Source organism: Actinia tenebrosa, unplaced genomic scaffold, assembly GCF_029948245.1.
Source record: "Actinia tenebrosa isolate PJP-AT-01 unplaced genomic scaffold, QUT_ActTen_1.0 PGA_scaffold12__29_contigs__length_12842862, whole genome shotgun sequence".
In the NCBI taxonomy this organism is placed as follows: Eukaryota; Metazoa; Cnidaria; class Anthozoa; order Actiniaria; family Actiniidae; genus Actinia; species Actinia tenebrosa.
The window spans coordinates 11618922-11641618 of record NW_028292572.1 but is presented as its reverse complement, the minus strand read 5'-3'; the positions used below and the strand labels follow the sequence as shown (position 1 = coordinate 11641618).

General features: G+C 38.1%; 2 protein-coding genes across 2 annotated transcripts; one reads left to right on the top strand and one right to left on the bottom strand.

The window, feature by feature from the left end:
- Nucleotides 1-78: 78 nt before the first annotated feature.
- LOC116287099 (VPS10 domain-containing receptor SorCS1) lies at nt 79-19268 on the bottom strand. The gene is made up of 27 exons (XM_031693710.2): nt 18867-19268; nt 16500-16585; nt 15949-16054; nt 15257-15415; nt 15042-15109; nt 14660-14712; nt 13835-13959; nt 13141-13227; nt 12615-12794; nt 12127-12258; nt 11557-11659; nt 11404-11477; nt 10700-10788; nt 10194-10298; nt 9820-9940; nt 8942-9081; nt 8603-8713; nt 7960-8042; nt 7534-7616; nt 7106-7292; nt 6272-6553; nt 5952-6064; nt 5377-5490; nt 3808-3913; nt 2948-3071; nt 1990-2192; nt 79-1755 (listed from the first exon to the last, which is right to left on the bottom strand). The coding sequence occupies exons 1-27, from the start codon at nt 19197-19199 to the stop codon at nt 1682-1684; spliced, it is 3441 nt and encodes a 1146-aa protein (XP_031549570.1). The 5' UTR covers nt 19200-19268; the 3' UTR covers nt 79-1681.
- A 427-nt stretch (nt 19269-19695) lies between these two features.
- Nucleotides 19696-21350, top strand: LOC116287113 (large ribosomal subunit protein uL24). The gene is made up of 2 exons (XM_031693741.1): nt 19696-20184; nt 21271-21350. The coding sequence occupies exon 1, from the start codon at nt 19737-19739 to the stop codon at nt 20169-20171; it is 435 nt and encodes a 144-aa protein (XP_031549601.1). The 5' UTR covers nt 19696-19736; the 3' UTR covers nt 20172-20184; nt 21271-21350.
- The last annotated feature ends 1347 nt before the right edge of the window (nt 21351-22697 follow it).

Genomic DNA, 22697 nt, shown 5'->3' with positions numbered 1-22697 from the left:
GCGCGGGCGTAGCTTATGCGCGTCTCGAACAGGTTCCTCACAGCAGATTTTTCTAACCACACTTTAACTAGCTTTAACTGTACGTTATATTTTTGCTCTTTATTTTATTTATTCTTGCAAAACAATTTACATCGAATTATGATTATATATCAATTTTTGACTTAGTTTGGCGTAGGTGTTTTAGCTGGTGTTTTTTTTTTACTATTTTTGTCGCGAATATACACTATTTTCGTTTTCTTACTGATAATCAGATTTCACCGCGGCAAGGTCACAGCAAGTCATGATTTTATATCAATTTTTGACTTAGTTTAGTGTGGTTTTTTTTCTACTATATTCTTGTCGCGAGTACTTTTTCTTGTCCTATTATTCTAACAACAGTTAAAGATATTAGAAGTGCTTATAATAGAGAGCAGATTTCATGCACCACGGAGGCTCACGGTAAGTCAATGACGACACTACTGATAGTTTGTTAGATTTTGTTCATCTGTAACTTCTCGTTTTGGTTTGTGTCCCTGGTAAAGAAACATGGCCCTAGCAGTAGAACGTAAACGGCTCCGTTGAGACTAACATTATATATTTAACAATTATTTGCCCAAGGCGAAGTGATTATCGGTGGAATATTACCATAATCACTGAGCCTGAGGGAAATAATTGTTTTAGTATAATTTTAGACTTGAATATCAGAGAAAAGTCGAAATTCAGGATAAAAAAACGTTTTAGAATTACTTCCGATCTGGAACTTTAGAAAACCTTATAATCACCGCTCCAGAATCATCGGTCGCTCGACCAATCAGAATCATCGTTCGCTCGACCAATCAGAATAATCGGTCGCTCGACCAATCAGAATCGTCGTTCGCTCGACCAAACACAAACTCTAGATTCAAGTCTAAAATTATACTTCAACTAGTTACTGATGTTAGAGAAATAACACTGAATATCAGTTATATGATATAAATTGGTGTGCACCTTGATAACAATGCAGAATTAATCTTACTTTGTTAGTAGATTAATCAAATTCACTAGGCTCTTGAAAAGGATACCATAATTTCTAGAATGTGTGGACTTAGCCTCACATTTGAAAATGAAAACCAAAGCAGAAATTAGAATAACAAAGTTAAACAAGAAACTCCTGGATTTAAAGCCAAGCCCGCATATTCCAGAAATTATGGTATTTATAAGAGTAGTGAATTGATGTCACTATGCCTATAGTTTTAAGTTTAAACGACTTATAATATCCCCAAATGCATCATTTTCACGATCATATCGTTATAACTGATTTCTAGATATGCTGTTTTCTTCACTTCATTTCAGGTGATTTTTTATTTCTTCCACTTCTATCTCTTATTTGCCCTTTCTGTCCGTTTTTTCTTTCATTTTTCTTTTCATTTGGTTACGAATAAAGTTGATAAAAAATATGACGTCATACGCAGAAAACAATGCATTCTGGGAGCGTTTTAAAGGCAGAATAGATTCGTTAAATAGTTCTTGACTGGTGACATAATGTGCAAATATATTTGTGGTGTCTATACGTCGCCCTTTCCTGGTGGAATAACTTAGACGTATTACGTGTTTTTTATGCAGGTGCGACAAGAAATATATTCTCTTGTGTGCGATCATAGTGTAATTGCGTGCGTTAACAGCGTGAAATAATTGGTTCATCGCATTTCGTTTGGTTTTTCCGCTAAGCTCTTGCTGCGTCTGTACTCTGTGAGTTGTCTTGCTGAGTGTCTTCATTAATGACTAAAGACAGACGACCTAATGGAAGAATGAAACAAGGCCGTAAGGGCACGGTATCAAGGGTATTAGTGAACGATGCTGTCTGGATAGATGGAGGAGAACAGATGAAATAGATGAAAAGCTTGAGGAGGAGAGGAAATGGAAAAATGAAGGTAGAAAAACGAAAAATAGGGAAATAGAAAAAAGTTTTTCGATTTTCGATTTTCGATTTTCGATTAACTGACGATAATAATCAGAAAGCAGAGTCCTAACCTGGCTCAGTATGATCGTCAAGTAGAAGTTCATCTTCGCTGTCGTTTATGTCCTCTGTCTCAGGCACAGCATACCGGACAACATCATCATCGGCATTGTACCCAACGCTTTCCTGTCCACCTGGGTGTAGGGGAATAAATCCATCCGGCCTACTACCGTTCATCGACAAGCGACTGTATCTTCTGTATATCCACATGTATCGTCTGAAAAATGTGAAGGGGCCAGGGACCGTGAGATATTTAAAGGGAGGCACTAGCGTAGGGAGGGGGGGGCACGTGACCCCCAAAAGTTTGCTTTCAGCACCAAAATGTTATTGATTCATGCGGGATTCCCGTGGATTTGACGGGAGAATGGTATACATTCCCCCCACCCCAATCCCCACCCCCCCCCCTCCATATTCGAGACCTCACTACGCCCTAAAGGGAGGCAAGCCTCGCATCTCCACGCAAACACCAGCAGGGGCGGATCCAAAATATTCCTATAAAAGGGTGCTGAAGCATTCTTGGCAAAAATACGGTAAAAACCCGGTTATATCCCCTGGGCTTATATATTCGTGATGTTTGTAACGGGAAGGAAAAAGAGTTGGGGAGGTAGAGGGAAAGGTTGTTTCTTTCCTTTATGTTCCCAGTCAATCTCTTATGTTTAATCAACGAAATGAACATGACAAATACTATGAGTTTATACGGTACCGGATTTAACCGAACAAAAAGTTGTAGGGGTTCCGTTCACACGGGACTGAGCTATCTTAAAATTTCGTACGTCTAGCCCTGCAAAATTTGAATCCGGTTCTGTGTAAACAGAGCGTATTTTTTAAACGAATAAAGAGACGGTTCTGTGTAAACAGTTGTGTGCGGCACAAATATTTGACAGTTGAAAAATCGTCCGGTACCGTGTAAACGCAGCCTAACCCTTAATCCAAATCTCATGGGCAAAATCTATTAATTCTGGTTATTATTACCTGTACACATAGAATATAATCCCAACTAGAAAGATGACAATGAAGCCGGCTGCCAGTCCTATAGCAATGGCCAGACGTGTGTCCTGGTTACCCTGCTTGTCGTCAACAGCAATAGGCTTCTTGCCTAAAAGTGGATAAAGCAAATTAATTTATTGAGATATCCTTCAAATAGTTCATAATGGAAGTGGGAATAATTTGGACACGGCACGGTCACCTATTGAATTGACAATACTAATTAAATCAGTCATAGCGTGCAATTTTCCTTTATCGGGGGAGGGGAGAGGAGGGCGTGAACCCGGTGAAAACTCTTGAAGCTTATGATACGTTTACGGTAGGAATGGTTTTGTATGCTACCGTATCTATTCTGCTACCTAGCTGTATCAATGTAACCCACTTCATGACTTCATTCTTAATCCTTCAAATTTTGAGCTATTATTTAGCATCCAACCAGTATTCGGAGGGTCTGGGTTCCTTTTAGCTAGAGACAAATGATTTCTATAGAGGCTTTGCACCATCACGTGATGGCAGCCATGACAGGAGGCACAACGACAGAGCATTTTCCCCCTGGGAAAGTTAATTCTTTTTCTTTTAAATCAGACTAGACCAGATTAAACTGTTCCTGCCTCCTGTCATGGCTGCCATCACGCGATAGTGCAAAGCCTCTATACTTATCTCCTAGCTCATTAAAATATATATAATATATAATTTATTTTATTTGAAACTTGCCTCCACTCCTTCCTTCTCCTAAACAATCCTCCCTTCTTTCATGTACGAACCATCCCTTTCCTCCCATTTTATTCCCATTTCCTTTCATTATCTCATGATAAATTCCATGCTTTATTCATAACATTATACAGCACCTGAATTATCGAGGAGCTCAGCATAAACAGCCGCAGTAGACTTTCCTTCACTTAATTGTATGACAAGACGCTTTTGTTTGATCACTACCTTGATTCTGTCCACTATCTACAGAAATAAAACAATTTATAGGGGTTAAATTAATTTCATTAGGTCCAGAGGAGGACACGCTTTATCAAACGGACAGCTAATTACACGGTCTCGCCCAGGGGGTGTACTCGGGTGGGTAACATGACGAGGATGTCCGACGTATTTTTTTGGGTTGACAATTTTCGTCGTTCCCGGTATTTCTTTGGGTCAAGAGACCAGCCACGTATTTTTTTAGGTCTCAAAATGAAACCCGTATTTTTTGGGTCGTCATATCTCTGAGTTCGATTTTTGTATCAAAAAATTATTTGATTGATTTTTTATCAGCAAGGCGTGAGTAAGTTCCGTAAAGAAACACACTGATAACAATAAAAGAAGACAATACAACGTTATTTGTAATATGTAATCTTGTTTACTTTCCCTTGGTTCCATATTAATTTATTACACGTCAATCGTTCATGTCTTGTATTTTTTGGTGTCAGAAATTTGGATGCCATGTATTTTTTTGGGTGTAAAATTTCAGGTTTGAGTATTTTTGGGGGGTTGCAATATGAAGCTCCGTCAGACCCCCCCCCCCCCCCCCCCCCCCCGTCATGTTACCCACCCGAGTACACCCCCTGGGCGGTCTCGTAATTTTCTTCTCGTACTTTCTGTACAACAAGCCTCTATTCGTAGTTCAGACTCATACAGTAGCAAACGTTGCAGCAGTTTTCTCAGTGGAATTAAAATCTTGTCCCACAAACAACTACACAGTATCTGTTTTAAAGTATGCTACATTTACAAGGATTACAAGGCAATTTTCTATTCTTTTCGCAGGACATGAAATAATTGAAACAATTTATGATTTATTTGACGCAATCAGAGTTTTAAATTCTGAGATATTCAAGCTAACTTGTTGAGCTTGTGGGACATAGCAACGGTAACTAGGGGGAGTCGGAACTATAAATTCAGCAAATAAAACCCTCTTTTGAACATTTACCAGGCAAGGCCCCCAAGGTGTCTGTTTAAAAGGGGTAACAATGTATTTTGCTTAAGTGTATATCAAAAAAAAATTTTTTTTTTCAAAATCACTTATATGTGAACAGTGTAGTAGTATGGTTGCCGTATTTTTGTATGTTAAATTATCTTTTTGGAAATATAAAAATTTGAAATATCAATATGCAAATGAGATGACCTAAATTCAAGACTAATTTACAATACAAAAATGCTGTTGTGGAAAGTACAGATTTTTAAAAAAACTTTCATCCTAATAACTGAAATATGTGGTTTTGTACACTTTTAGTTTATTTCACTTCAGAACACTTGTCGTAAATTACACTACAAAATGTAACACATTCTGGAATTTACGTCATCTCATTTGCATATTGATATTTCAAATGTTTATATCTCATACAAGAAGACCACATAAGCTGTTCACAATAAGTGATTTTAAAAACGAGAATTTATCCCTAGATATACCCATTAAGCGAAGGGATTGGACTTACTTGGTCCATTGTGTGGTTGTCATTAGTGTCTTTTGGTTTGATGGACACGTCAACTTGTGTCGGTAAACCAGGAAGTACGTACACCTCTAGCCGAGATTTGGGAATAAAAACAACCTGGTAAAGGAAAATATTATTTCTGCTAATTATCATCATCGTCATCATCCCCAGCATCATGCAGCCGCAGAATCATCATCATCATCCTCACCATCCCGGCCCACCTCATCATCATCATCACCATAACCAACTATAACCATAACGATTATCAAAAATATTTATCACCACCGCATCACCCTCATCATCATCATCATCTTCGTCATCATCACCCTCATCCTCGTCATCCTCGTCATCATCACCATTATCATCGTAATCATTATCGTCATCATCGTCATCATCATCATCGTCATCATCATCATCATCATCACCATCACCATCATCACCAACTCCATCATCAATCAGCTTGTTTTCATCATCATCTTCAGCATCAGATCATCATCATTACTATTATTAGCAATATCATCACCATCATCATCAGATAGAAATTGCCATAGGCAATAGTTATAGGCATAGTTACATACGCTTGTCAGCTTAGCCAAAAACATGTTCCTGAATTCATCTCTCCACTTCTGCGAGTCCTTGTATTCGTTGTCAAGCTCATCGTCAAATGATATACGTAAAGTTCGAAGATCGTCTAGGAAAAAGAATAGTGGAATGACAATTCCATTATTAAAAAGAAATATATATATAAAATAACGGCACGCATTTAAACCAATCACTATCCGCAATATCACTGCTCAGCCAATCAGAATACTCGTGCAATGTCACGGTTGTACGTCCGTTCTTAAGTTTTTCAGTCACTCGACATCTGTTTTATTGCGCTATATAAAGAAGTACTTACCGTAAACATGGATCGTAACTTGTCCGTACTGCCTGCTGATAGCATTGATGGCCTCTACTTTAACCGTGTACACGCCTGCCTTGGTAAAAGTATGTTCTACTTCGTTTTCCCATGTTAAGTTAGGTCTCTGCTTAGGTTCGAATGTCCAGACAAAGTGCACATAGCCATGCTCTGCTACCCAGCTCCGTTCAGTGTGCTGAGAGGATAAGGTTATGTTGAAGGGAGCGGGCTGTCCGATCAGGACGGCATGCGGGGGAGTTATGAGAACACGGAGGATCGCATCTATAATGAATACAAGCAAACGTAGAATACTTCACTCGGCTGTTGAAACCATTTTATGGAAAATCATACAGAACTATGTATTCGATTCTCAAAGTGCTCTTATCCAATCGAAATGCACTAAAATACACAAACAGACCAATCAGAAATGTAAAGTAAGAAAACCCACACCACGGCCATCCGGTCACACTACTTGCTCTCTTCAGATGAGGCCCCTGGTGTGCAATTGAATCAAACCCACCCTCGCCAGAATTCGGCAGGCGATCCTTGTTGGTTTTGATCGGGGACGGTGAAGGTTGGGGCAGATGACCAGATCCCAGACTAGAACCATCCACAGGCTACCCAAACCCCAATCTCCATCACTAATAGGTACATGTAGTGTCAAATACGGCCAAATACTGCTAACTTCTAAGCTTTATCAGAGTAGTTAAACCAAACTTTAACATTACTAACCTATGACTTGGACAACAATCCTAGTACTGGTTGTGCCCATACTGTTGGATGCTGTGACTGTCACGTTACACCCTGACCCAATCCCTAGCCTCCATTACTAACCTATGACTTGGACAGCAATCCTAGTACTGGTTGTGCCCATACTGTTGGATGCCGTGACTGTCACGTTAAAGCTCCCGTGATCAGTGAATGTGTGATTCTGTTTCTGTGCCTTCGTGATTCCTGTCACATTGATGGGTTTAGAACCGTCACCAAAATCCCACAAGTACCACGTGCTGCCGGTTGAACCCTGCGAAATAAATATCAAGGAATTTAGACAGAATTCCTATCATTGCACTGCAATATTCTGTTCGTTTAACAAATGCAGGCACGGTCGACCTGTCATGAAAACGATACCTTTCAATATCATTTCAAAAGTAGTTGTCCTAATATCTGACTCTTAAAGAGTTCATAAGTACTTTTTCAGAAGTTTTAACTTTAATTCATCATATGATGGATTTTAAAAAAACTTTTTGATAATAAATCAATACCTGTTCTTGTTTCAGATTGAATGTAATAGGAATGTGAGCTGCCACAGTCGTCCGCTTGAGTACAATAGAGAGTCCAGAAGGAACTGTCAGGAGAGAAAAAACTAAATAAGGATCTTCTTCCTTTGGAAGTAAAAAAGAATATTAAGAGGATGCCGTAAGTTTCTTTGCATGCGTTGTTGGGGAAGCGAACAGGAGCAAGTCCATAAAATCCAGGAGCTAGCGAAGCAAAGAAGTAAGTAAAGTATTTTTTTTTTCTTACTTCGGCCACCATGTTTTTTTCGATGGACCGCCTGATCAGATTTCTTCCTGTGCGATGATTCTCTCGTTTTTGATGAGCTGTCAAAAGGAGAATCACCTGGCACATAGGGCTATATATTTTCTTCCCTTCTGTTTCATACTATCATATATAACATAATCATAGTGTACCTTTTACGGGGCACAAAGTTTTCACTGGGTAAAAATCCTTTTCAATTCCTCCAACGCATCTGTCACCAGCGACTTTGCGATATCTAAAGAAACATAGTATAGCAAATTGAGAATGAAGAATGAATCTGAATTTACATAAACATCTAATGGCAATAACCTATAAACAACCCAATTGTAAGCCGTAGATAATGTGCAGGCAAGATACCGATTATTGACATAGTGATCTACGGCAACTGATAGATTTCTTTAGCTTTAGCATAGCTCGTTTCCCCCATTTCAGACCACACATTCTTCCCTTGAGAATAAAACCTGTTTGTAGAGGTGCATCCGCATTCACTAAAGTATCTATCCAAAACTTATTGATGAATAAAGATATAATACTCAAGGGAATGAATGGATTTTGTTCAGGGAGGGATGCTGCGCACGAAGTTAACCCAGGGAGGGGTGCACCCCTTAGAATCAAAGGGAAAAAGCAGTATTGGTTATCTTCGAAGTTCGTGCACAAAGTTGAACCAGGGAGGGGTGCGCACCCCCAGCACCCCTCCCCTGGATCCGCTCGCCCCTGTGATATTGTGTTATAAATCATTAATTAAAAGTAGTTATGAGAAAGAACATTGTGCAAACAGTTCTTTGCCATATTTACCCAGATGAGCGCATGTATGTCTGAAACTCAGGACACACTTTAGGTACGATGAGGTCTTCACTGATTGGAACACACGAGTCAGATATGTCATTATTTTGGAATCCAAAATCACTGAAATAAGATAAGTAAAACAATAGTCAGGGTTCAGGATCATCATTCCAGACTGAAATCCATGCTAACCATTTCTAAGGTTTCTAGCGACTTTGAAATGCACGGGAAGAGTACCTCACGTGGTGGTGGCCCAGTTCACGTTTCACGCGGATTTCTCTCGCAAATTCACGCATCACTCTAGGAATCTCGCTACACCAATGGTCATTTGGCTCTACTGCAAAAACTTACCACGTAAAATCTTCCAAGCTACAGTTACAAGACGTCTGGTTGATTTCTCGCTCATATTGTTTGCCATTGTAGCAGCAGATGTCAGCCTTACGACGTTCATACACCATGTGTTCACCTAACAGGCACTGCCCTTTCATTCTCTGCAAACAATTGAATAACAACATCAACATCATTAGGGGCGGATCCAGCGGTGGTAAAGTAGGTGACTAGTCACCCCTATCCTGCTCAATTTTCTCAGTATATCGTTAGTAACAATAACCCCCATTTTCCTCGCATTCCTGTTAAAACCTTTGTAATAGTCACCCCCCTTACTCAAATTTCACGGTATATCGTTAGTAACAGTCATCCCCCTTTGTCCTTGCATTCCTGGTAAAACCTTTGTAATAGTCACCCCCCTTACTCAAATTTCACGGTATATCGTTAGTAACAGTCAACCCCTTTGTCCTTGCATTCCTGGTAAAACCTTTGTAACAGTCACCCCCCTTACTCAAATTTCACGGTATATCGTTAGTAACAGTCATTCCCCTTTTTCCTTGCATTCCTGGTAAAACCTTTGTAACAGTCAACCCCCTTCTAAAATTCCTGGATCCGACGCTGATCGCGTGAGCAGAGTTAGGACAATTATTGGAGAATGATAAAGGGTGGCGATAAAGCGGTTGTTGTACGAGTGAGAAATGTACAGTACTGGCTTACAGCACGTAAACAGTAAAAATACCTTTTTCAGCAATTTTAGCTTTGATAAAACCAACACAACATAAGGCATAATAAACAAAAATTGTTTGAACCCAACTGAAACCAGTATGTAATGCATTCGTTAGTGGGAGAGAGTACGACTGCTTCAAGGATACAAACACAGTAAAACTAGAGAAGATACTTGCCTCGTCATTCGGTGTCCACAGAGTATAATCCTGATCTGTACATTTTCGTTCAAATACAGAAGAGAAGTTGAGCTTGACTGAAAGCCACTCAAAACTCTTGGTTAAATGTTGTCCAAAGATACTGATATAAAAAAAGAGTATTTGGTTATATGACAGACAGCTGGGATTTATGGCTTAAAGTAAGAATGGCTGGACTTGACATGACGCTATAGGTTGATTGTATGTTTGCTCGCATGCTTGCTTACTCATTTGCTTGTTTGTTTATTTGCTTGTCCGTCTGTCCGTTCGCATGCATTCAATGCTTGCTTATCCTGTCACACTTTCAAAAATCAGTTCTATTCTAGCCAAGATTCTCTCCCACTTTTCCAACTTACTTTGAAACCCAAGTTGTTTCTCCTGGTTCTGTCACAAGGCCATAAGCCCTAACATTCTTTTCCATTTCAATTGTACTCCAAAATTTTCCTTCTGTACAACTGTACCTGTAAAATTACAAATCAACATGAAAATATGTCTTTCTTGCTGTCAAAGCAGAACTGGGGTAGGGTCAGACAGGGCAGGGGGGTAACAGAGTAAAATGGGAAGGGGGAGGCGTGAAAGCAAGGCAGCAGCACCCTGCACCCTGAAAGTTTCCTTTCACACCAGTACATCACTAATGGTGGTGTCATAGGCATGGTATCAACAGACAGCATGTGTGTTGAGAGTGTTTGAAATGTTGTTTAATTTTCCCTTGCTACGAGGGTTTCACCACTTAGGGGACTGCAGTTTCTCCCCCCTCTATAATCATCAACCCACTGTGAGCTGAGACTCGTGTATATCATGAGTATTTATACTCTCTTGTGTGTATTCATTTATTGAGTAAATACACAGCAATAAACCTTACCAAACTTTCTTGGTGTAGTTCCCAAGTGCAACAGCAACGATTAATCCACCATGATCACCAAACACATAGTCATGTGATCCATTTAGTATCTAGATAACAAGGGAATAGTTTGATATTTAGTTCTACAAAACATCCATACTTCCTCTACATGGAGGGGGACTAAAATTGTCAAGGGGTGCAGGGGGTATATTGTGCTGGGTGGCCATGTTTTCATGCACTTGTCAGCCATTATCAGAATGGTTTATACATTACGATGAACTTTATCGAACTCCTCCATGGAGTGGGATTTAAAATGTCACGGGGTGGCAAGGGTCTGAAGAGGGTATGTCGACAAGTTCCAGAAAATATCCATACCTCCTCAGTGGAGGGGGATTAGAATTTCCAAGGAGTGGAGAGGGTCTGAGGAGTGTAAGGTGTGTAGTTCAAAACAAATATCCATCCCTTCCTGTGGGGGGGGGGGACTTATATTGTCAAGGGTCAGGGAAGAGGGTATATTGGTATTATAATAGCTCGCTTCCGAAATATGCTTCGCTTGTCACACACAAAGGTTTCAATGTGAGGCTTCACACATAATGCTCAGTGATTCATGAAACAAGAAAAGAATAAATTTAATTTTGCACGTAGCCTTGTACTCGAACCTTTGTCTGTGACAAGCAAAGCATATTTTGGACTAGGGCTATTATTAGCTTTTGTATTACGATTACCTTATTCCAGTGAAGTCCTCCATCAGAAGACAAATATACATCTGTTTCTTCATTTAAGTATCTTCCTACATTACCTACGATCACGAAAAATTGAAATAATTGTTTAGCTTGAATTGATTTTGTAATTGTCAGAAACAGCTAGTTGGACTGTACCTTGAGCCATGATAAGTCCAAGGGCAGATTCAGAGGACAGCACACTTGAAATCTGATAATACCTCTCACTGTGCACCATGTGCAAATTTAAACCACATTCAAGCTATAACCAAGTATAAAACAAAAAATGTTATGTGCTCTGACTTGATCAGCCCAGAGGTTGTTTCCGGGTTTGATCTGTGAATTAGCCGTGCCCTGACTCAGATCAGCCCAGAGGTTGTTTCAGGGTTTGATCTGTGAATTAGCCATGCCCTGACTTAGATCAGCCCAGAGGTTGTTTCAGGGTTCGATCTGTGAGTTAGCCGTGCCCTGACCTAGATCAGCCCAGAGGTTGTTTCAGGGTTCGATCTGTGAATTAGCCATGCCCTGACTTAGATCAGCCCAGAGGTTGTTTCAGGGTTTGATCTGTGAGTTAGCCGTGCCCTGACTCAGATCAGCCCAGATTCTGTTTCAGGGTTTGATCTGTGAGTTAGCCGTGCACTGACTCAGGTAAGCCTAGAGGTTGTTTCAGGACTTCATAAAAGTGTAACAGCTTTTGCAAGCCATGGCTTAATGATATGTATGTATTACCTCTTTACATTGAACATTATCAGGAATGGCAAGTCTATTCCATTCACCACCTTTATCAAAGGTGATAAATGTACGAACAATGGCGTCCTTTCTCCGGATGTTTGCAATGTAAACACCACGCAAACTTCTGACCTGAAATTTTTAAGAAAGTCTCATTAGTAATAGTACCATCATTTCACTTCCTTAATTTAACAATCTTGTTTCAATAATCTTTACATTACAACCACAAAAATAATGTAAAGTCATTATTTAACATGCTGCAGCCCATCACTAGGACGCAATTGGAATGACTCACTACATAACAATTATTACTGGGTATCTAGAGTGTTTTCACTCATGTGACAAGGCAGCCATATTGGTGTAACAAACAACAGAAACTTTCTGCACAGTTTTTGCATAAAAATTGAAATACCACAAGGTTAGAAAATGTATTGTTTTCGTACACCAACATGGCCGTTGTGACACCAATATCATTTCTGATTTCTTACTCTGTGAATATCAGCAAGTTTCAGTGTCCGTCCCCATTGATATGAAGAAGTTGCAAGTATCCTACGAAGTGACAGCGAATACTTTGTTCCAGTTTTATCAGAAATATAAAGATTGTAATAATCATCATGGCGGATACATGATAAGACTTCATCTTCACTGGCATCTACCACATTGAAATCCTTTGGAGAAAAAAAAAATAAGGGGAACAAATTAGTTAATTTAAAAACTGTTTAGAGCAACAAAACAGCTATAGGAGCCATAGAGTATCTTTAAATGTGAGTAGTCTATCTATCTAGTCTATCATAGTCTATCTGTGATGGGTCCCCCTTTGATGGACTTAAATAAATGTAGATGTAGATGTAGTATTGAGGGGTCTGCAATCTTAAAATTAAGGGAGCAATGACCCTCCAGACACCTTCCCCAGACACCCCTTCCCCCAGACACATCCACACCCATTTTTGGGATCCCTGCAGCATTAAGTCATACAATATTATTTACTATCTTTTAAGAGTATATCTACCTTACCTTAACATCCAAGTTAAAGGGAAACATTGCTTTCTTGAAGGAACTTCCATTGTAAGATACATACATTGCCATTTGTGGGTACATTTTCTAAAGACAAATTTTTATGACACATAATAGAAGGCAATATTACAAAAATATTTGTGGAACTTGATTATTTTTGAAAGGGAACAATGACTGGAATAATGACCATATTTTAATGGCTATTAGAGTAACATCTTTCATCTCAAGGTTTAGTCTCCTTCATCATGGTAATCCTGTTGTCTCCCCACCTTGAAAACAACCTCTGGGATGATCAAAGTCAGGGAACAACTCAACTTATTAAGTTTGTTAGGTTTGGGGGAGAGAGGAAAATTAAAGAACCCAGAGAAAAACCCTTGAATCAAGGGGGGAAACCTCATGAACTCTACTAACATGATGCCGAGTCCATAAATCAAATCCAAAACCCAAGAGAGCAGGGCTTAAAGTAACAGCTGGTAAGTCGCTGGTCAAGATGACGGGCCAAATTAGTTTTAGCTTGGACATGCCTCGTTTTTGGCTCAACATTACTTGTCAAAATGACTGGGAATTTAAAAATTTGACCTGAAAAGTTCCAATTCTGGGCAGACACTGTCTGATGTCCAGCCATTATTTTAAGCCCTGCAAGAGTGAGAGGCAAGTGCAGTACTACTATACCAACCCTGATGAAGTATCATACCTTGACAAACATGTATTTTCCATTCACTTTAAAAGACCTCGTCACAAAACCACCAAGCAAAGCATCAAACACCTTCACGTCCGATGCGTCACCAGGAAGATGGATGTATTTTAAAACCGATGTGTCTGTCAATCAATTCATAAAATTAAGTATCCAATCACACCAAGTTACACTTCTCTTTTTACTCCAATAAAGGACTAGCGTCCGAAACGTCAGTAAGTTTTTGCATCTTTTCACGGTGTACAATTTACCTTTTTATCATTACACACCAAGTTACATACAACTGATCTCAAACAATAAACAATATTATTAGTGCCGACTAAGGTTTTGTAAAAGCATTGTGTATCAGTAAAAGAGATAAAAAGATTGAAGTGAGAATCATGTTTATTCAATGTGGACTCCAACCTCCTACAGTAAAAATACTATTAGTATTTTGCAATTAGGCCAATTCCATGAATTTCGCATTGCAAGTGCCTATTCATAGGATAATTTATTCTTTTTTGTGATTGTCTGCACCATGCAAAAAACTGAGCGTGCAAAAACGGTTGATGCCTTCATGATTCTTGAAATGTTCACAACTTTGTAGCTATAGGCATGTATATTATTATATTTTAGTCAAAAGAAAATAGAAAAATATGCAAAAGTTGGATTAAAAACAGTAGCCTGGGAATGAGGGATGGCGGCAAAACAGCTTAATGCACTGTGATTGGCTGAAACCAAATTCACCACTCAGCTAGAAGGATGGAAAAGGGATTTAATGAGGTTTACCCTTCTTACCCAAAACATAAACATTTTTGTAACAATAATTACCAATTTGATACTTACATTTATGCCCTGGTTGCTGTGTTTCTATGAACAATGTCGTAGAGTTGGTACCCCTGATGACAAAAATCAATCATAATATTATTTTTATGGTCTAGATTCTCCGGTATTAACCGGTCCGATCGCATATTAATCTTACAGTGAAAACATTTTAAAATCCTTTTCAATGAAAAGTGGTCATATAATAAAACTCTTATCAACCGAGCTTGGTCGGTCTGTATGGGATAATCTTGACCTCGGTCGGTCTTTACATTCCAACCTCGATCAAGATTATCCCGTACAGACCTCCCGCTCAGTTAATAAGATCTAAATATTATATTATTTATATTGTATTATATTTAAATAAATAAACAACTAGTGAAATAATAAAATGTCTTTAGTTTACCAGAAATATTGGACAACATCATTACAGATAAATCGCCAATTTTTCCCATCGTCTTTTGCATGATAAAGCTGATAAAAGAAAACAAGTTTTAATTTATTGATATCATTTCTTGTTTATTTTTAAATTATTTCCATTTTCCATTCATCATTAGTTCTTTTGTCTGTCCGTCCGTCCATCCGTCCGTCTGTCCATCCATCCATTCACTTCAACTCTACCTTAGATGTTGTTTCATCAAAAGCTACCAAAAAGTTCTTGCCACTATCTCTTGTACAAAGGATTTCCTGAGGAGTGAAGTTGACTTGATATGCTGCATAGCTATCTCCTTCGTCATCAGATATGTACACCCATTTTCCCTTCTTATCATACACAACCACCTACAAAACACAAAGCCGACATGTTTTGTAAGTAAGTATCATATCTTTTTTAAAGCCGACATGTTTTTTAAGTATCATATGAGAGATTCTGTTCCATGGTTACAGGGAAATGTCTGTTAACATAGCATAAAACTAAAACTAGTCAGCATTTTTCATAAAAGTTCTGGTACTTCATTAATGGCATTTGTAACGCATGAAAAGCAAAAAAAGTGGAATAATGAAGTGGATAATTTTAAGACCCCACCCTTCAAGGGCAGATCCAGGGGGGGGGCAAGGGGGGCTGAAGCCCCCACTTTAGCAGGGGAAAAAAAGCTGAAGAATTAGTTCCTTTTTATTGTTTTCTGTTGTGTTGACAGAAGAAACTCAATTAGCTCCCCCTAAAGTTTTGGCTGGACCTGCCCTTGTCCTCTGCCTCTTCCCAGATTCTTCCATTAACATCATTAACCTCCATCATCAATATTTATTGGTAGTACAAATGTTTTCACTTTTCAAGTGAACACCTTTCAAGTAAAAATTTCTACCTTCATTCTTACCCTCTTATTGTTTCCTTTACAAAAATGTATTCCATTGATGTTTTTGCTGCCTTTGTTGAACTTAGTTTGGTCTTCTCGTTGAAATGATGTTCCATAATCAGTGGATCTAAAACCAGAACAAAGGTTAAGACAAATGCTTTAGTGCACACTAAAGACAACAGGACTGTAGCATGAAGCAGCTATAAAGCAATCAATTTTGAAAAGCATTGGGGACATAATATGGTAGAATGTTTGTCTTTCAATAATGCAATCCAGGATTGATTCCCTATCTCAGCATAATATCAGCCTGTGTGGCATCCGCATTTTCTTTATAAAGTCGTTCCAATGTAAAGTATGTCATATCCACCTGTGTGGATTAATCTCTGGCTTTCTTTTTCTGCAAAAATCAACTTTTAAATTCCCCTTGGTTTTAGTGGTCCAGAAAAGCCATTCGGTGGAACTACTTTAAAATCCCACACAAAGAGAATGACTACCCCTCCTGCATGGTATGCCAATCCATCACAGGTTTGTAAACTCCGATTTTGTGTGTGTGATTAATTTCTCTGCCTTACCTCCATAAATAAGCATTCTCAACATGCACGCTTCCTCCTGGATTGCGCTGAATACTTTGATAGTTTGACGTGAAGATAAAAATCACCTAAAATCGACACAAAGAGCAATCTCATCAAATGTTTTAATATTTGAATGTGAATATTCTTGTGCGTGAGGATCATGAATAATAATCAGTTTATGGCAGAGTTACATCTGTGAACTGTACTTAACACAGGAAAGCCAATACTAAATTTAACATACGTGACATTCCTCTTAGCTGCTATATGGTTTATTGATCTTTAGGACTTGAAGAATTAGTTTTGCTTGAATAATTAAGCTTTCAAAACCAAATATAATCAAGAGATTATCCTATCAAAGATCCATCATGATGACCAATCCTATTGACTCTTAACGAAACAGCCAATATCCTTGTTAATCAACACAACAACTCATCCAAACAATAATATTAATAATAATAATAATATTTTATTTATATAGCGCCCTTTCCTAAAATGTCCAAAAGCGCTTTACAAGCAAATAATAATTAATGATAATAATTAATAATAACAATATCTGTAATACAAAATAAAAAAACTATGTAATCTAAAAGTCAATAAGATTTAACGAATGATCAAGGAAAAGCTTTGTGAAATAAATATGTTTTGAGATAACTCTTGAAAATATTTAAAGATGTACTACATTTAATTTGCAGTGGCAAGGCATTCCAAAGCATTGGAGCAGAAATAGAAAAAGCGCGGTATCCATAAGACTTTAGATTATAATTTGAAACCTTGAGTAACCTCTTAGAACCAGATCTCAAACAGCGTTGAGGAGCATAAGGCTCAAGTAAATCGCAGAGATACTTTGGCGCAATACCATGGATAACTTTATACGTAAAAAGAAGAATTTTAAATTCGATACGCTGCTCAATCGGCAACCAATGCAGCTGTACTAAAATGGGCATAATACGCTGAGATTTGCATGATAAGGTAACCAGCCTGGCAGCAGTGTTTTGTACATACTGCAGCCTCTGCAAAAGATGCTTCGGTAAACCAAAAAGTAAGGCATTACAATTATCTAACTTATTCGTAATGAAAGCCTGAATTAATATCTTAGTGGTTTCAAAACTTAAAAATTTCCTAATGCGTGAAATGTTTCTAATAAAATAAAATGCAGATTTACAAATCTGAGTTATATGACTGTCCAGAGATAAGGTATTATCGTAAATAACGCCAATGTTTCTTGCACACTCTGAAGGAGTGACAGAGGAACTAGCCACTTGCACTGCATGTAGTGGTGGAGCCGGACGGTGCTTAGCATGAAATATCAGGATTTCAGTTTTATCATCATTAAGCTTTAATTTGTTGTTCAGCATCCACATATCAATGTCTAAACAACACAGAACAATCACAAACAAGTGAATTTAGCTTAGCATAGGGCAATGACATTCATAATGAGATAATCTTGAATTTTACCACGACTTATAAAGCATAACTTCGTAGCACATGAATAGAAAGAGTAACATCCTGATATTTGAATAATTTACATCTGTAAGATACTCTTATAACCAAAAATAATGTGTAAGTTTTCTATTAACTTGCTGTTAAACAAATATGTGTCAAAAATAAAGTCTTTGTTTCTCTCTCAAAAATCAATTATCTTTTTGTACTTGGTAGGCCCTGGCTAAACGAGGAAACATGCTTACTGCATACATGTTTCCTCAATGTTTCCCGGTTTAGCCACATGCAAAACATTGCTGTGTGCAACAAATTTTGCTTCCAAGATGCAAAAAATGTTTTGCTGTGCAGCAGAAACATTTCATGTTTCCAAGACGCGTGGAAACATTGTTTCCAGATGTTTCCTGACAGTTTTGCCACCTTAGGAAACATTTAGGAAAACATGTTTCCTCGTTTAGCAAGGACCGTAGACATATTTTACACATTTTTATTCTATCCATTTATTGTAAAATAAAGTCTAAAAGAAGCCATTAAAGTACAATACAGACGTAACCATACTAACAAACCACATCATGAACATCTGGGAACAGTTCAAATTTTTAACAGCCAAAAAAATAACACTAATAAAAACTCAAACAAAAAATCATTAAACAATGCGTCTTAATCAATTCTTTCGTGTTTCAGCATTCGAAACCGGAGAAAAATTTCGCTTCTATAACTTATGCGTATTCAGTGTTTTGTTAATGCTGCATGGATCGAGTGGGAATACTTTATCAAAGCTAGAGTCTTTAACATATGTTTAGAAGATTCTAGATAATCACCGAAGACTATTCATTTGATATTCATATTAAAATGACAGATCTGTGCTTAAACGAAATACTAAAGAAACAGGCTGTCATTCATAAGAATCCTAATCAATCTTATGATTACCTGGCTTCTTGAACCCGACCAGTGTAGAAAAGCTACGCTATGGTTATCACCGTGGAACTCGTACTCTGTAGCTAGTCCACTCCTTGAACTATTGCTAGAATACAAGATAGGGGAGTCTGTGAGGCTTCTTTTGCCACGAGTCGAAAGAGAAGTCAACTTGTTTTGATCAATCTTGCCATTCTTGAATAAACTTGAGTAGAAGGCTGCGTTGTTGGATTTCTTGTCCAAGACAATGTATTTGAAGCCGCTTATATCGTCATGGAGCAGCGATGTGGCCTCATAGATAAGGAGCAGGGTAAATAATAGCGTTAAATAGTGGTAATAAAACGCCATAACTCTTTATAGACTAAACACGACGAGCAAAGCAATTATTTTTGCACATTTTTTCAGACCTTGCGTCGCTGTCACGTGAGCCTACGATCTCACGACTCAGCGGAAAACAATATTGAAGAAAAAATCCTCCGCGCATTTTTTTAATCATTATAAAAATTAAATGCTATTATTTTAAACGTAAGAATAAGGCATTAAATATCAAATAAAATGACTTTATACAACAAGCTTTATTTTGAAATTTTTTCCAAGTTTCTTTGTAGCGCGCATGTGAAACAAAACATTTTATTTAAAAAGCGCAATTAAAACGATAAACTGTCTGTTTTCTTAAGAAAAAGACTTTTTGTCATAGAGTTGAAATATTATTTACCTAGAAATGGAAAATTTGAAATATTTTTTAACTTTTTCCTGGTGAGCCTGCGTTCTTTTCCAGCGGTTGAGGGGTAGGTGTATTGTATCGATGGGTAGTATTAAGGGTCCCCCCTCTAAACATGTTCTTTCTCTTCAGTCGGCTGTGTTGCATGAGGTTGGAAGCACAAAATGAAGCAACATAAAGACGTGACTTCTTCTCGCAGAAAATGCCGTAAGGCTCACTTCTCAGCCCCATCAAGTGTTAGAAGAAAGCTTATGAGTGCTCCCTTGTCGAAAGAATTGCGACAAAAATACAACGTTCGCTCAATTCCAGTCCGTAAAGACGACGAGGTGCAAGTCACACGTGGGCACTTTAAGAGCCAACAAGTTGGCAAAATCATCCAAGTCTACCGTAAAAAATGGGTTATTCACATCGATAGAATCCAGAGAGAGAAGGCTAATGGTGCTACCGTGAGTGTAGGTATCGATCCCAGCAAGGTTGAGGTCGTCAAACTCAAGCTAGATAAAGATCGTAAGAGAATTTTGGAAAGAAAGAACCGTTCCAAGTTAGCAGAGAAGGGAAAACACACAGAGGAGGAAGTCCAAGCCATGGCTACAGAGTGAAGTATCTTTACAGGTAACCACAAGAACTGTGACTATATAACAGTCAATAAATATATGCTCTTAACATTGTCATTCCCAGCTGTTTTTCTTGAGTACATTCAAGACAGACAGCAAATCAATGGCATGTACAGTAGGGCTATAACAAGTCATTCTATGAATTCGAGTATTTTGCTTTATAATATTTAAAATTTTTGAAATATTTAATTTAAAAAATTATATCCTCAGACATGTTTGTGAGTAAGAATGGGCTACCCTATGTATATTTTGTAACAATATAATGTACAATACAACTTTCATGTGGTGGAACATGACTTTATTATCCAGTGTCCAATATTCAATTTACCAAATGTTAGTTTAACCTACCAGGAATAGTTTTTGATGTAAAACAGTGCTATGTTGGTAGACTTGAAGATTTTTTATCAAGTTTATCTTTGACGCACCAATGCATGCTATTTATGAAAAAAATTAAAAAGCTGTCATTGTTTTTACAAGGTTAGCACTTAATAGTCAACCACCGGTCCCCATTCCATGTCAAATTGGAATTAAGGAGTTGATTGTTAAAGAGGGAGGAATATTGGAAGAACTTAGAGAAAAACCCTTGAAGCACAGGAGAACCAACAAGCAACTCTACTCGCATATGACACTGAGCTTGGTGGGATTTGAACCCAGGTTGCTTTGATGTAATGACACCAGTGCTTCCCAAAGCACATTTGGAAATGACTATTACAGCCATTCTTAATCACACGCCGCTCTAGTGATTGTTTCTGTCGCGACGAAGAAGCTTTTGGTGGATGTCAATCGAGGCGTTTCCATGACATTCCATAGGCACGTGCCCTTATAGGTTTGTGTTTTCCGACAATGTTATGGAAAGGCTTTGTGATTGACGTCCACCAAAACCTTCTTCGTCGCGACAGAAACATTCGCTAGAGGGCGCGTGTGATTGAGAATGGCTGTAAATTGGTTTTGCATGCTTCTGAACCGAGGATCAAAATGTTGGAGTTTTTGGCTTCTGTATTCATAAAATTACTAACCCAAACCTTTATTCATTTATCTGGAGGTGTATTTATTGCATTTTTAACTTTTTATTCCTCTTTTTCAGAATTTCCAAATTGTCAATCAAGGTCAAGCTTCAACCACCTCTCTTAATCAGCTTGTTCAAATAAAAATTATTCCAACTTATATATCTGTGTATTGGTTGTATTACTTAGCTGTGCAATCCGGGGTCAATTTACTAGCCAACCAGCTCATGTCAGAGATGGCTAAACTATGGCATTGAGTACTAAATTGAAAAGCCATTTGTACACTCTTGATGACCTAACTATTAGTGACTTTATCTTTTTCAATCCATGTAACTTGGTTTTGTAAGTACCCTTGCATTGCTTGGTGGCCTGTGATCATTGTGATGGTAGGTGAAAGTCTTTCCTTCCTCCAGCCTCCCCTCCCTCAAAAATCAACTGCAGATTCCCTGGCGATACAGGGTATTTTGCATGTTGCTTCTTGAGTGTTGCTCATATTATGACCAACTCCACGTCCACAAATTTTCTTTATCACACCAATTGAAAGCTTTTTGTACTCCGTGGCAAATGATATTTGTGAGAATACCTAAAGTTGCTAAAATCACTACAAATGCCCAGTTTTTAGAAGTTAGAGTTACTCTTATTCTAGGCACTAGGCTTGTGTTTTCTTTACCCATAGAACACGGCTACTAATATAACTGTCCTGCTCCCAAAACTAAGAAAGAAAGCAAATTTGTTACACCAATCCTTCAAGATCAAACGTACATACGTTTTTTAACAATTAAGTTAATTCATCTTGTTAGAGTGCACACACTAAAACCGTGAACATTTAATAGTACTAATTAATACTATTTCATACAGAATCCTTTGTTTTCTATTGTTTAGTTATCACTATTTAGTGCTAAAAATTAGTATTTCACAGGTTTAGTGTGAGCACTCCATCACAGGATCAAAGAGAGCATAAATAAGTAGTTATGCTATTCTTGCAGGATCTAATTTGACACCAACATGACATGGTTTTTGCATGGTTAATTTTTAAATGTATACAAAAAGATGGTAGTGGTTTTTCAGTTGAGTGCACAAGCAGAACCATTGATTAGACCATGGATAATAACCAGTCCTCTTATATGATCCATGATCAGACAAATAGATCGCGCGCACGCATTCTCGCGCATCAGTTTGTGTTGCGTTCGTGCGTGCGCAGAGAACAAGTCGCGCTCGCGCATTTACATGTCATCAACTCAAAAAACGCAAAGAGAAACTGAAAGAAACAGCTCATCATGGAACGACCCCGGTGATGGTAGATTATGGTTCTTCATCTCCCGGATAAAAAGTATCTAAACGCAGTAATAAGTAACGGTTCATAAATTTAATCAATTGCATCATTGCAATCATTTTGGCATCATCGATAGTATAGCTGAAGAAATCTTACCGCCGGTGTATAATTCTGATTCTCATACTGAGTAAGACATCGTATCATCTTTTCAAACTACTTGCTGACTTCTGGCGT

Coding starts and splice junctions, on each gene's coding strand:
- LOC116287113 (XM_031693741.1), top strand. CDS start 19,737: ATGAAGCAACATAAAGACGTGACTTCTTCTCGCAGAAAATGCCGTAAG.
- LOC116287099 (XM_031693710.2), bottom strand. CDS start 19,199: ATGGCGTTTTATTACCACTATTTAACGCTATTATTTACCCTGCTCCTT. Junction 15,110..15,256: donor TTGATGAAACAACATCTAAG/GTAGAGTTGAAG, acceptor TTCTTTTATCAG/CTTTATCATGCAAAAGACGA. Junction 13,960..14,659: donor ACAGCAACCAGGGCATAAAT/GTAAGTATCAAA, acceptor ATTGATTGACAG/ACACATCGGTTTTAAAATAC.